Here is a 14,048-nt window from a genome sequence, read left to right as displayed (position 1 = left end):
GAACATTTAAATATATTTTCTTACAGGTAGTTTATGAAAATACTAAATATTATATGTAGTATTTGTTTAATTTTTTATCTTTAGTTAGACTAATTTTTATCTCGTATGTTTACTTTATTGTTGATAATCAGATTGACAGTAAATCTTGCTTATCAAAGAATATGAGACCAAAATCATACATTAAGTAATGAAACAAGGACAGAACCCTTCCTTTCAGTGAAACATAGATCCATAAAATGTTTTGTTAACTTTAAACCTGAGAGTAAATTTTTTAAAGATATAACAGACCAGTATTTTCAAGAACACTTGTTCTTCATAAAAAAGGAAGAACTTTTAGTTGATTTAAAAATAGAAGAAACTTCTGACTTTTTTTGTGTGTTTGGCTTTGAGTCCTCATTTTTTGACTTTGCTTCATCAAAAATAATACTTTCTCACAATTCTGAGAAGTCATATCAAGGATGTGTTAGAAAATTGCAAAGTGGTCTTTCATAAATAACAATCCGAGTAAGTGTTCCGATAATTAATTTTAAATCAAAAGAGATTTCCCTGATATTGCTTGTGAAATAATTTTTCACTGCCTGGGAGATTAAAATATAAATACCTATATTAATTTTTCTAAAAACTCAGTAATGGTTTGAGATGAAAAAAATACAAAGTACTATAGAATTTAAATTCGGAAAGAATTATTTTGATTCAAACACATATATGTTTGAACACAGCATAGGTATTCTATATTCAAAAATTATATATAAATTAAACTTTAGGCATCCAAGGTTTGAGAAGAGGACATTTTTTTCACCCCTGTTACAGAAATGCAGTCAATCTACACATTTCCTTTTATTTTCTCTTACAGAGGAACAACTTCAAGACATATCTGAAACATGATGTGTGAAGAATAATTTTTAAATGGAACATGCTCATTATCTCTTTCTATGCTTATTGCTTACATTAATTTTTGATTAAACAAACAGTGTAGGAAGAAGAGATTTTAATAGTCATTATTTTGATCATGGAAGTGCTGTTGGCCAGGAGGTTTGTTGAGTTCAGTGGAGTATCCAAGGCAATGTTCATTTTCTTTTTTCTTCCAATTTTCTTGACTGAGGATTACAGAGCCCCTCCGATTGTCTCTAAGACAACTTATGTCTTAGCCTGGAATGGCCCAGATGATGTATGTTTCGAAGATTATAATGTTTCTGTGGATGTGAGATTATTTTCATTAATAGGAAACCCCAGATTCGCTGTTAAAGGTCAAAATGTTACCTTACTTTACGTCGATAACATTGGTGTGTTTCCCTACATCAACCTTGTCACAAAACAGGAAATACATGGAGCAATTCCTCAACTGGGAAATCTAGTTGCACACTTGGAAAAGACTGAGTATGATATTATCCGTCTCTTTCCAGAAGATAAGTTGGGCTTGGCTGTGATAGACTTAGAAGAGTGGAAACCTATCTGGATAAGGAACAGGGGTAATAGAATGGTTTACCGGAATAAATCAATTGAGTTGGTTAAGAAGGCTCATCCAACCTTTCCTGAGGCAGATGTCGAGGCTATAGCCAAAAGAATATTTGAAGACGCAGCAAGGGATTATATGCTGAAGACTTTGCAGTTGGCTCAGACCATTAGACCAAAATATTATTGGGGTTTTCACAATTATCCTGATTGCTTCAACAATAATTATCGTAACGACCCCTACAATGGAAGTTGCCCTGAAATTGAGAAGAAAAGAAATAATGAGCTGGACTGGTTATGGAATGGAACCACTGCCCTTTACCCGTCCATTTATTTGAATACAGCTTTAAGGGATAGCCAAAAGGCTGCACTCTATTCCCGAAATCGTGTTAACGAAGCCCTTCGGGTTTCTAAAGTACGCAACAGAGATAATCCACTTCCGGTTTTTGTATACATGCGTTCTGTTTATACGGATGATAGGACACAATTTCTTTCTGAGGTAAGTAAATCACGGTAAGGTAACTACAAGAAATTTTTCACAATGCTATTTAGTGTAATTGAATTGCATTTTTGAAGGGAATAAAATATATCTTTATTATTTATTTAGTTAGTTATTTACTTATTATTTATTTAGTTAGTTATTTGAGCGTCATCCTACTGTACCGAGTACTTGCTCCTCTCTCTGTACTCGGGATCACTCCGGAGACGATTGAGGAACTAGATGGGGTGCCAGGGATCAAATCAGTTCTGCCATTTGCAAGGCAGGAGCTCTGTGCTTTTTAGTGCCTGTCTGGCCTTAGAATTTATCTGCTTTTGTTTCTATTTTTTTTTTTACAATCTTTTTTTTAAAAAATTTTTATTAAATCACCATGTGGAAAGTTACAACGTTCCCAGGTTTATATGTCAGTCACACAATATTCAAACACCCATCCCCTCACCAGTGCCCACAGTCCACCACCAGAAACCCCAGCATACCCCCTGCCCCCACCCCCTAACCCCTACTGTATAACTAATGAATTTCACTTCATTTTTTCTTTACCTTGATTACATTCCATAATTCAACACAAAACTCACTATAGTTGACATAACTCTCTCTCTCTCTTTTTTTTTCTTTTTCCTTTTCCCTTTTTTTTTTTCTTTCTCCCCCTTACCCCCCTTCCTGCGCCTCATAGTATGTTGTACGCCACGCCATGTCGGCCAGCATGGGGCTTTTGCTTAGTTCACAGTCCAGAGGTGGCTGCTACATTAAAAACCTTCAATATTTTCAACAAAAACTTACTGTTATTATTTGGAGTTTCCCCCCCAAGTCAGACCTGTTCAAATGGAACCGATTCACATTGCTGACAATTATAAATGTTAAGTCGAGTGGACGCAGCAGCGTCCGCGCGGTTTTGGATTTCTGTATAAAGTCCACGGAAAATTCTGCCAGAAATTACATAGCCCATCTCACAGTCCCAGTGCATTGCTGTAAGAAGTCTCTGAATTCAAAGTCTTTAGGCGCAGAGGGTCCGATTCGCGCTCAGTGGCTCCGGGTTTATCTGGGCCAAAGGCGTGCCGGTTACGCACCCTTCCCATGAGTTCCTGGGAGCCCCCAAAGTAAAATCCGATTACCTGTGGGTCTGGAGTTACAGAAGATGGCGCCTGCCACATGGTGCCGCCAGCCCGCCGCTTTCCATGCAGGAAGACAGGGTGAGGAGGAAAAAAAATCCACCCGCAGCAGCACCGAGTTGTAGCCCAGTTTGGTGTCCCAGTGCATCGCTCTCGGGTGCTGCGCTAGATACCCGAATGTGTTACATCTTTGGAATCAAAGTCTTTAGGCGCAGACGGTCCCTGTTTCTATTTTTAAGACAATGTTCAGGGCACATTTCTGGCTCTACAATCAGGGATCACTTCTGATAGGTCTTGGGGACAGCATGAGATGGAGTGCAGTAAACCTGGGTAGCCTGGCAGCAAGGTAAGTGCCCTACCCAACCTATGATCCCTCGGCACCTAAAATTCATTTCAATAGCCTTTAAGAACAAGCCTACACAGTTATTAATCAGCATAAGTATAAAATAAGGCTCTGACTAGTTTATAATTTAATCATGTCTGCTATCCACGGAAACACATAGTTTAGAGTATGTAGTAATTCAGTTTATTTAACTTTGAAGTGCTTACTTTCTTTTTTTTAAAATTTATTTATTTTTAATTAGAGAATCACCGTGAGGGTACAGTTACAGATTTATACACTTGTGTGCTTATACTTCCCTCATACAAAGTTCGGGAACCCATCCCTTCACCAGTGCCCATTCTCCACCACCCGTAAACCCAGCGTCCCTCCCACCCTCCCCAATCCCATCTCCCCCCCACCCCACCCTGCCACTGTGGCAGGGCATTCCCTTCTGTTCTCTCTCTCTAATTAGCTGTTGTGGTTTGCAATAAAGGTGTTGAGTGGCCGCTGTGCTCAGTCTCTAGCCCTCATTCAGCCCGCAACTCCCTTCCCCCACATGGCCTTCGACTACAATGTAGTTGGTGATCGCTTCTCTGAGTAGACCTTTCCCCGGAACGTGAGGCCAGCCTCGAAGCCATGGAGTCAACCTCCTGGTACTTATTTCTAGAGTTCTTGGGTGTTAGTCTCCCACTCTGTTATACTATATACCATAGATGAGTGCAATCTTTCTATGTCTGTCTCTCTCTTTCTGACTCATTTCACTCAGCATGAAACTTTTCATGCCCATCCACTTAACTACAAAATTCTTGACCTCCTTTTTTCTAACATCTGCATAGTATTCCATTGTATAGATGTACCAAAGTTTCCTCAACCAGTCATCCGTTCTGGGGCATTCGGGTTTTTTCCAGATTCTGGCTATTGTAAACAGTGCTGCGATGAACATACATGTGCAGATGTTGTTTCGATTGTACTTTTTTGCCTCTTTGGGATATATTCCCAGCAGTGGTATTGCTGGGTCAAATGGGAATTCAATATCTAATTTTTTGAGAGTCGTCCAAATTGTTTTCCAGAAGGGCTGAACCAGTCGGCATTCCCACCAGCAGTGAAGAAGGGTCCCTTTCTCCCCACATCCTCTCCAACAGCGGTTGCTTTTGTTCTTTTGGATGTGTGCTAGTCTCTGTGGTGTGAGGTGGTATCTCATGGTTGTTTTGATCTGCATCTCTCTGATGATTAGTGATGCAGAGCACTTTTTCATGTGCCTTTTGGCCATTCGTATATCTTCCTTGGTAAAGTTTCTGTTCATTTCTTCGCCCCATTTTTTGATGGGGTTGGATGTTTTCTTCTTGTAGAGTTCAACCAGTGCTTTATATACCATTGATATCAACCCCTTATCTGATGGGTATTGTGTAAATATCCTTTCCCATTCTGTGGATAGTCTTTGGATTCTGGTCAATGTATTTCTTGCGGTGCAGAAGCTTTTTAGTTTAATGTAGTCCCATTTGTTGATCTCTGTTTTTACTAGATTGCTTAGTTCAGTGCCACCTTTGAAGATACCTTTATCTTCAATATCGTGGAGGGTTTCGCCGACCTTGTCTTCAATGTACCTTATGGTTTGTGGTCTAATGTTGAGGTCTTTAATCCATTTTGATCTGACTTTTGTGCATGGTGTCAGGTCAAGGTCTAAACCCATTTTTTTGCATGTGGTTGTCCAGTTGTGCCAGCACCATTTGTTAAAGAGGCTTTCCTTGCTCCACTTCACATATCTTGCTCCCTTATCAAAGATTAGATGGTCATACATTTGGGGTTGTGTGTAGGGATATTCCACCCTGTTCCATTGGTCTACGGCTCTGCCTTTGTTCCAGTACCATGCTGTTTTAATTGTTACTGCTTTGTAGTAAAGTTTGAGGTTGGGGATGGTGATGCCTCCCATCATCTTTTTCCCAAGAATTGTTTTAGCTATCCTTGGACGTTTGTTATTCCATATGAATTTCAGGATTGCTTGATCCATTTCTTTGAAGAGTGTCATGGGTATATTTATAGGGATCGCATTGAATCTGTATAATGCTTTAGGGAGTATTGCCATTTTGACAACATTGATTCTCCCTATCCACGAGCAGGGTATATGTTTCCATTTCCTCATGTCCTCTTTGATTTCATGGTGTAGTGTTATGTAGTTTTCTTTGTAAAGGTCTTTTACTTCCTTGGTTAAGCTGATTCCGAGGTACTTGATTTTCTGGGGCACGATTGTGAATGGGATTGCTTTTTTCATGTCCCTTTCCTCTGCCTCATTGTTTGCATATATGAAGGCCATGGATTTTTGGGTATTGATTTTGTAGCCTGCAACTTTACTGTATAAGTCTATTGTTTCTAAGAGTTTCTTAGTAGAGGTTTTAGGCTTCTCTAGATATAGTATCATGTCGTCTGCAAATAGTGAGAGTTTGATTTCTTCCCTTCCTATCTGGATGCCCTTAATCTCTTTTTCTTGTCTAATAGCTATCGCAAGTACTTCCAGTACTATATTGAAGAGAAGTGGTGAGAGTGGGCATCCTTGTCTTGTGCCTGATCTCAGAGGAAAGGCCCTTAGTTTTTCCCCGTTGAGGATAATGCTTGCCGTAGGCTTGTGATAGATGGCTTCGACTATCTTGAGGAAAGTTCCTCCAAACCCCATTTTGGCGAGGGTTTTCATCATGAAAGGATGTTGGATCTTGTCAAATGCTTTCTCTGCATCTATTGATATGATCATATGGTTTTTATCTTTACTTTTGTTGATATGCTGGATTATGTTGATTGATTTCCGAATGTTAAACCATCCTTGCATCCCTGGGATGAATCCCACTTGGTCGTGATGTATGATCTTTTTGATGAGTTGTTGGATCCTATTTGCTAGTATTTTGTTGAGGATCTTCGCATCGGTGTTCATCAGGGAAATTGGTCTGTAATTTTCTTTCTTAGTGGTGTCTTTGTTTGCTTTTGGTATTAGGGATATATGTGCTTCATAGAAACTGTTTGGGAGAGTTCCTGTTTTTTCAATTTCCTGGAAAAGTTTGAGGAAAACAGGCAATAGGTCTTCTTTAAATGTTTGGAAGAATTCGCCAGTGAAACCATCTGGGCCTGGGCTTTTGTTTTTGGGGAGGTTTTTGATTACAGTTTCAATTTCCTTAACATTGATGGGTCTATTCAGGTATTCCAGGTCTTCTTTCTTCAGTGTTGGGAGATTGTAGGAATCAAGGAATCCATCCATTTCTTTTAGGTTCTCCTTTTTTGTGGCGTAAAGACCTTCAAAGTAGTCTCTAATGATCTTTTGAATCTCACTGGTTTCTGTTATGATGTCCCCCTTTTCATTTCTGATTCGATTTATTAGAGTTTTCTCTCTTTCTTTCTTTGTGAGTCTTGCTAGCGGTTTATCAATCTTATTTATTTTCTCAAAGAACCAACTCTTTGTTTCATTGATCTTTCGGATTGTCTTTTTGGTTTCCATGTCATTAATTTCTGCTCTAATTTTTATTATTTCTTTCCTTCGGTCTGGTTTGGAGTCCTTTTTCTGGTCCTTTTCTAGGGTCTTGAGTCGTGAAGTCAAGCTATCTATGTGGGTCCTTTCTTCCTTCCTGAGGAATGCTTGGAGAGCTATAAATTTTCCCCTTAACACGGCTTTAGCTGCGTTCCATAGGTTTTGGTAGCTCGTGTCTTCATTCTCATTTGTTTCTAAGTATCTTTTGATTTCTTCCTTGATTTCCTTCTTGACCCACTCATTGTTCAACATGGAATTGTTTAATTTCCAGGTGTTTGATTTGATTTTCCGTATTTATGGGTGGTTAGCTTCTATCTTCAGCGCATCGTGGTCTGAAAAGATGGTTGATACAATTTCTATTTTTCCGATTCTATTGAGGTATGTTCTGGGGCCCAGTACATGGTCTATTTTTGAAAATGTTCCATGTGCACTGGAAAAGAATGTGTATTCTTTCTTTTTGGGGTGTAAGGCCCTGTATAGGTCTATTAGGCCTCTCTCTTCAATTTCTTCATTCAGAGTCAGTGTTTCCTTGTTGAGTTTTGTTCTTGTGGATCTATCTAGAGGCGATAAGGCCATATTGAAGTCTCCGACTACAATTGTGCTGTTAGTGATGTCCTCTTTGAAGTCTGTTAGGAGTCGTTTTAAATATTTAGCCGGTCGTTTGTTAGGAGCATATACGTTTAAGAGTGTGATTTCTTCCTGTTGTACATATCCCTTGATAAACAGAAAATGACCTTCGCTGTCCCTTTTGATCTTTTTCATCCTGAAATCTATGTTGTCGGATACCAGGATGGCCACTCCAGCTTTTTTATGGGGGTTGTTTGCTTGGAGGATTGTTTTCCATCCTTTGACTTTGAGTCTATGTTTACTCTGTTTGTTCAGGTGTGTTTCTTGCAGGCAACAGAATGTTGGGTTTAATTTCCGGATCCATTTAGTCACTCTGTGTCTCCTGATAGGTGCATTTAGGCCATTGACATTGAGAGAGATTATTGTGATGTGGTTTTGTGTCATCTTTCTGTGGGATTTGTTGTTCTTATGGGGCTCCTCCTTGTCTTACAGTAGCCCCTTTAGAGCTTCTTTCAAGATTGGTTTTGAGTCTATGAAGGACCTGAGCTGTTGTTTATCCGAGAAGTAGTGTATGGTTCCTTCGAGTTTGAGTGAGAGTTTAGCTGGATAAAGTATTCTTGGTGAGGCATTCATTTCGTTGAGTTTTTTCACTATGTCCCACCATTGTCTTCGGGCTCGGAGGGTTTCTTCTGACAGATCGGCCGTAAATCTGAGGGGTGGTCCTTTGTATGTGATTTCCTTCCTTGCCCTTGCTGCTTGCAGAATTGTGTCTCTATCCAAGGTATCCGTCATTCTGACTATGATATGCCTTGGGGTATTTTTATTCGGGTCTCTTTTTGCTGGTACTCTTCGGACTCCTTGTATCTGGATGCCTGCCTTCTCCAGCTCTGGGAATTTCTTAGCAATGATATCTTTGACTGTGTTTTTTTCATTGGGGTTGCTTCCCTGCGGTTCTGGTACTCCAATGATTCTTATGTTTTTCCTCTTGAAGTCATCCTCCAGGACTCTGATTCGCTCTATAGCCATTTTGAGGTCTTTGGCCATGATTTGTTGCTGTCTATAAGCTTTCTGCAGCTCATCTTCCAGATCACTGATTCTGTCTTTGGCTGTAGTCATTCTACTGTTGAGGGCATCTAGTGAGATTTTTATTTCATCTACCGATTCCTTTATTTGTGAGACTTCCGTTCGAAGGTTTGAAATTTCTGCTCTCATTTCTGCTCTCATTTCTTCCTGTATTTTCTTGGTAGACCGTTCCAGCGCTTCATTCATCTCCTCCCTTAATTTATTGGATGTCTGTTCCATATTTGCTTGGAGTAGGTCGACTCTCCTCCAGATTTCCTCTCTGAATTGTTTATCTGAGAGGTCGTAGATGTGAGAAGCCCCTGTTGAGGTTTCTGGTACCTCTTCTTCCCCCTCTCTTCGCGGGGGGGATTTTCGCTGCTTCTTCATATTGTCACGGAAGTGTAGAGTTGGAACCTTGTAGTTATTTATTCCTCTTCCTTTTTGTGGGAAGAAGGGGCTCCGATTGTGCTAAACTTCTCTTATTCACTGATAGCTTTTATACTGTCAGCCTAAGCTAATGGCTATTTTGCGTAAGTGTTTGAGATCGGAAAAGTGAGTTTTCAAAGGAATACACAGTACCGATTGAGCTGAGGTAGCAAAGAATAACTGCGGCCGGTTCGGGAGACGGGGCGCGCAGGGCGAGCAGGGAGTGACTTCAGAAACTCGGGGGACGCAGACAGCAGCGGGAAGTGGAGGAAAGGGAGGGCGTGGCCGAGGGATGGTCCTCTTACCTGATGGACGTGCGCAGTTACAAGCCGGTTCCGGAGACGGGGCGCGCAGGGCGAGCAGGGAGTGACTTCAGAAACTGGGGGGACGCAGACGGCAGCGGGAAGTGGGTGCTTACTTTCTTGACAATAGAAGACATTAACATAATGACATGTATTTTGGGTATAGGAGGACCTTGAATGTGTCAAATAGTAATAAGTGATGGGAAGAAAGTTAAATTATATTTGACTCGGCATACTTAGTTATGGTTTTCCTTTTCTATGAATGACAATTTCATATGACGTCTGTTAAATCTTTCTATCTCATTTGCCAGACTGACCTTGTGCATACAATTGGTGAAACTCTGGCTCTTGGGGCCTCAGGAATTGTCATCTGGGGAAGCTACACGATAGCCCAAAGTGAGGTAAGTTGAATTCATAGTAAATAGAGGGAATGCTTTTGTTTTTTAAGGTACAGAGCCGATGTTGAATAATGAAATAGTGATATATGTTCAGTGAAAATAATTGAATCAATCATCCTAGCTTTTGTACAATTATTTAATAAGGGAGAAATCTATTACTTGTTTAGTCAGCAAAAAGATCAGTCATAAATTACTTAATAAGATTAAACAAAAATAAAACAAAAAGTGAAATTGGTTGAAATTTTCTAGATTGCTTTGAAGAATCAAAAGTGAAATTATAATCTTAATTTTCTGACATAGTACAGCATTATTTTCCAGCTGCCTGGCATAGTAATAGAAATACTCTTATAAAATTTTACTATTTACTATGTTTTGGCAAAACTTACTACTGAATAGCAATAGTGTACTGTAGAGATAAGCAAACAATGACCATGGGTCAAATCTATCTGACTTTATTCGTTGTTCTACTACTAGACTAATAATGACTTAGATTTTTAAAAACATATTAAAAGTTCAAAATACTAGTATCTTATAAAATGTTTTATAATGTAAATTAAAATTTAATATCTGCTATTGCACTGTAGTACTCTCATCCATTGATTTGCTACAGTGGGCACCATTAATGTCTCCATTGTGAGACTTGTTGTTACTGGTTTTGGCATTTTCAAATAAGTCACAGGTAGCTTGCCAGACTCTATTGTAAGGGTGGGATACTCTCGATAGATTGCTAGGCTTTCCGAGAGGAATCTAGGAATCAAACCCAGGTCAGTTGCATGCAAGGCAAATGCCCTTCCCACTATGCCATTGCTGTACCCCATAACCTGTTATTAGTTTTTAAAAATACATTTTGGGGACAACATAAACATGCTCATTGGTTTTGATATCTAGGACTGTCTATGGTAATAATTCATGCCTAAGTAGTATAAGTCAGAATCTATATAATTATAGAACCTGAAATATTTAACCTCCTGTCCTTAATAGGGAAATAACATGAGCACTTGTCGTGTTAAAGAATGAATATGATTAAATGACAGACAAATTAATTAGGGGCCAGAAATGTAACCTGAGCAGAGCAAAATCCCTTCACAGGTAAACTCATTTTCATGTGGTACACATATACTCGGTTTAGTGGTGATATATGCCACTAAGAGTAATGAAATAGTATAGGTAAGAAAGAGAGGTGTGAGTTGGATATTTCTATGTGAGGTAGTCAACGTGGATCTATCTATTGAGGTGAAATTGGAACTTAAAATTAATGCAAGTTAGGGACCATGTTTCTGGACATGAGTAATGGCCTTGAAATTAAAATGTTCTTTTCAAGAAAGAGGGAAAAGTGTGAATGTGATTGAAGCACAGAGTGGAAGGAATAGGGTGGTAAAAAATGTGGTCAGTTCCATATGCCATGGAGAATACCTAATGATGTCATTGCAAAGGTTCGTTTTCTAGTAACTGCAGAGAAAGGGCTACTCTGTAAGATCTGAAGATACACTGTCTTCTATTGTCCATCAGAAAGGTCATGATTTTACCTTATTAACTTATATATATAAAATACTTAAATAACAGTAGTCTCTGAAATTCTTTCAATATGATCTCTGCCATTTTTTCTAATCGAAATACTACTATTTTCTCTGCTATAATCACCAAATAATAGAGAGAATAGAAAAAAATTACTAAGAGAGAGAGAGCTATTTAGATGCTTACAACAATAGATATTTTCAAATGTCGGGAAACAAAAAAAAATTGTTGTTTTCACCACACCTGATATTGCAGATCTGACTGCTACTCAGCACTCAGATATTACTCCTGGAGGGTCTCAGGGTATAATATAGGGTTTGCTGATTTGAACCCAGTTGGGCCACGTGCAGAGCAATCATCCAGCCCTCTGTACTACTATTTTGGTGAAAATTAAAAATTTTAATTTCTGTAATATTCTAATTTTCCCCAGTGTCTCCCCAAATTTATATTCTCTACTTGCTATGCTCTAATATTCTATGTAAAAAGAGTTTAAATTCTCAATGCTGCTTCCTTTATTTAAACAGTTCTATGAACTTTATCCTTAGTGAAGAATAAAGAACATATTTCACAATTAATATAACATGATAAAAACTTTAATTTTCCACCCTCTATTTTTTTATTTTAATCTTAACTTTTTTTTCTATCATGATTCTCGGAACATCTCCAGTCTTATTTATGGAGAAATAGTCCTTTACTTGTTTTTTTTTTTGTTTTGGCCACACCCATTTGTACCCAGGGATCACTCCTAGTGGAATTTTAAAGACTATATGTGGTGCCAAGGGCAGAATCTGAGTTGACCACATACAAGGCAAGTGCCTTAATCATGTACTCTCTCTTTGCCCCAGTCCTTCAATTTTAACATGATTATTTTCTACCACTGATACTGCCTCACTATAGTCACCCTTGGAATTCATTACATATATATCTCCTAGATTTCCCGTTTTATTTTTATTTGAATGCTACTTCATTTATTAGTAATTTACGTTTTACTTTCCATGTCCTTTATCATCAATAGAATATGGTAATCTTCAAGCTGATTCATTGGCAATTTGAGAATGTCAGTAAGAGTAATAGTTGTGAGTTAATGAATTAATGGTTAGAGAATGTCAGAAATTAATGTAATTCCATGTTTTTATTTTGTTTTCTTTTGTTTGGCATGAGAAGGGTTCCTGAGTGGTGTTCATGAGGGTTCCAAGTGTTCCTCAGAAGGTTTAGGGGCCTCTCCCTGAGTTTGGTCAACCAGAACAGCAGTTCAGTGCTAGTCCTGAGGAGGCAGTGTTGCCAGTGTGTTGTGTGTGTGTGTGTATTTGTGTGTGACAGAGATTTTAGAGGTGTCCTAGAGCCCTAGGTCACTACAAGAGGGTTCACGAGCATTCACAACCACACAGAGTGGTATTGGTGGCACATGGAAGACCTCATATATATCACTCAGGAACCCTATCCATCAAAAAAAAAATGAAAGATTCCTAAATTGATTTACATTCTAGTCAGTTGAATAAGAGCTATGTCTTCAACAGATAGGCCCAGAACTCTTGCTACTGGCACAATAACCTTTCCCAGGGCCATAAATTCATCAAATATTAAGAAAGGCTCAAGTTAAGATAGGGCATGTTCATCAATTTTTACCTGGCTTGAAATAGCATGTGAAATTCACTTAGAGATGTTTATCAAATATATTTGAAATGCTATATCTTATAACCATAAAGAAGATTAGTTTTCTATATTTTTGTTCTGCTTTTTGTTTTTCTTGCTTTCATACACTGTTTCTAATGATAAATGAATTCACATGTAAACTAACTTGCTCCTCAATATTCTGAATTTCCTAAAAATTTGCAGGTTGCTTGCAGAAATCTAAAAACTTTTGAGAGAGAAACACTGAGTCCATACTTAATCAACGTCACTCTAGCAGCTAAAATATGTCACCAAGCTCTCTGCCAAGATCGAGGATTCTGTACGAGGAAAGACTGGAATTCAAATGACTATCTTCACCTGAACCCAAAGAATTTTGTTATTAAGTTTGCGTATTGTGACAAGTTCATAGTAGATGGGGAGCCCTCAGTTGAAGACCTACAGCAGTTTTCTGACAAATTTGATTGCACCTGTTTTGCCAATGTCACTTGTAAGAAGAATGATGAAGTAGAAAATGTTAAAAACATAAGGGTCTGCATTAATGAGGAAACTTGCATATCAGCCTTTGTAAACCCAGGAGAAATACACGAAAGTACCACAGAACCCAAAACAACCTCCACAGGAATTGCCGCCACACCCATCTACATACCCGCCCCCACAACCACCAACACAAACAAGACCACAGCTCTTAACACACCCGCCGCCACAATCGCCACCACCACAACCACCACTTAGAGAAGAAGGATTTTCTAGTCAACTAAATGACGTCACAGCCTCCTCTCTATCACATAGACTCTAGTTTTTCTTAAAGTCTTAGCAAACATACCCATTGATGTCAGAAGAGCCATCCTCAATAACAACCAAGGAAAAGCTGTCAAAGTATATGCCTATTGTCTCATTGATATCCTTTACATTGAAATATTCAGCTTATTCTGATTACATTTTAGTAGATCCATTAACTTTATAACCCTTTGATATTTGAAAATTGAATAAAGAATGCCCCTAAAACAGTTTACTTTTTTTTGAGGGGCGGATTGGGTCGTACCTTGCGATGCTCAGAGATCAATCCTGTATCTGGGCTCAGGAATTAATTAGACCGATTATTGTTGGGTGAAAACTAGACAATGCCAGAGATAGGACCACAGTTCACCAGATCCAAGCCCTATCCACTTTGCTATCATTCTGGCCATTAATTTTTATCAAGACATTTTTCATAAGTAAATAATCCTTGAATTATTATTGAAAAATACATTAAAACT

At 38.7% G+C, this 14,048-nt stretch overlaps 1 protein-coding gene across 1 annotated transcript; it reads left to right on the top strand.

Annotated features, from left to right (window-relative positions):
• Positions 1-1,009: 1,009 nt before the first annotated feature.
• On the top strand, positions 1,010-13,524 carry LOC129402463 (hyaluronidase PH-20-like). Its single transcript, XM_055129143.1, has 3 exons — positions 1,010-1,951; positions 9,559-9,648; positions 12,997-13,524. Exons 1-3 carry the CDS (start codon positions 1,010-1,012, stop codon positions 13,522-13,524), a joined length of 1,560 nt encoding a protein of 519 aa, XP_054985118.1.
• The last annotated feature ends 524 nt before the right edge of the window (positions 13,525-14,048 follow it).

This window comes from Sorex araneus, chromosome 1, assembly GCF_027595985.1.
Source record: "Sorex araneus isolate mSorAra2 chromosome 1, mSorAra2.pri, whole genome shotgun sequence".
Taxonomy (NCBI): Eukaryota; Metazoa; Chordata; class Mammalia; order Eulipotyphla; family Soricidae; genus Sorex; species Sorex araneus.
The sequence above is the reverse complement of the archived record's forward strand: the minus strand, read 5'-3'. Positions and strand labels throughout refer to the sequence as shown.

What these genes read in the sequence shown, in the direction of transcription:
- LOC129402463 (XM_055129143.1), top strand. Translation starts at nt 1,010, where the DNA reads ATGGAAGTGCTGTTGGCCAGGAGGTTTGTTGAGTTCAGTGGAGTATCC. An exon ending in GGACACAATTTCTTTCTGAG is followed by an intron (nt 1,952 to 9,558) that starts GTAAGTAAATCA and finishes CTCATTTGCCAG; the next exon opens with ACTGACCTTGTGCATACAAT. An exon ending in ACACGATAGCCCAAAGTGAG is followed by an intron (nt 9,649 to 12,996) that starts GTAAGTTGAATT and finishes AAAAATTTGCAG; the next exon opens with GTTGCTTGCAGAAATCTAAA.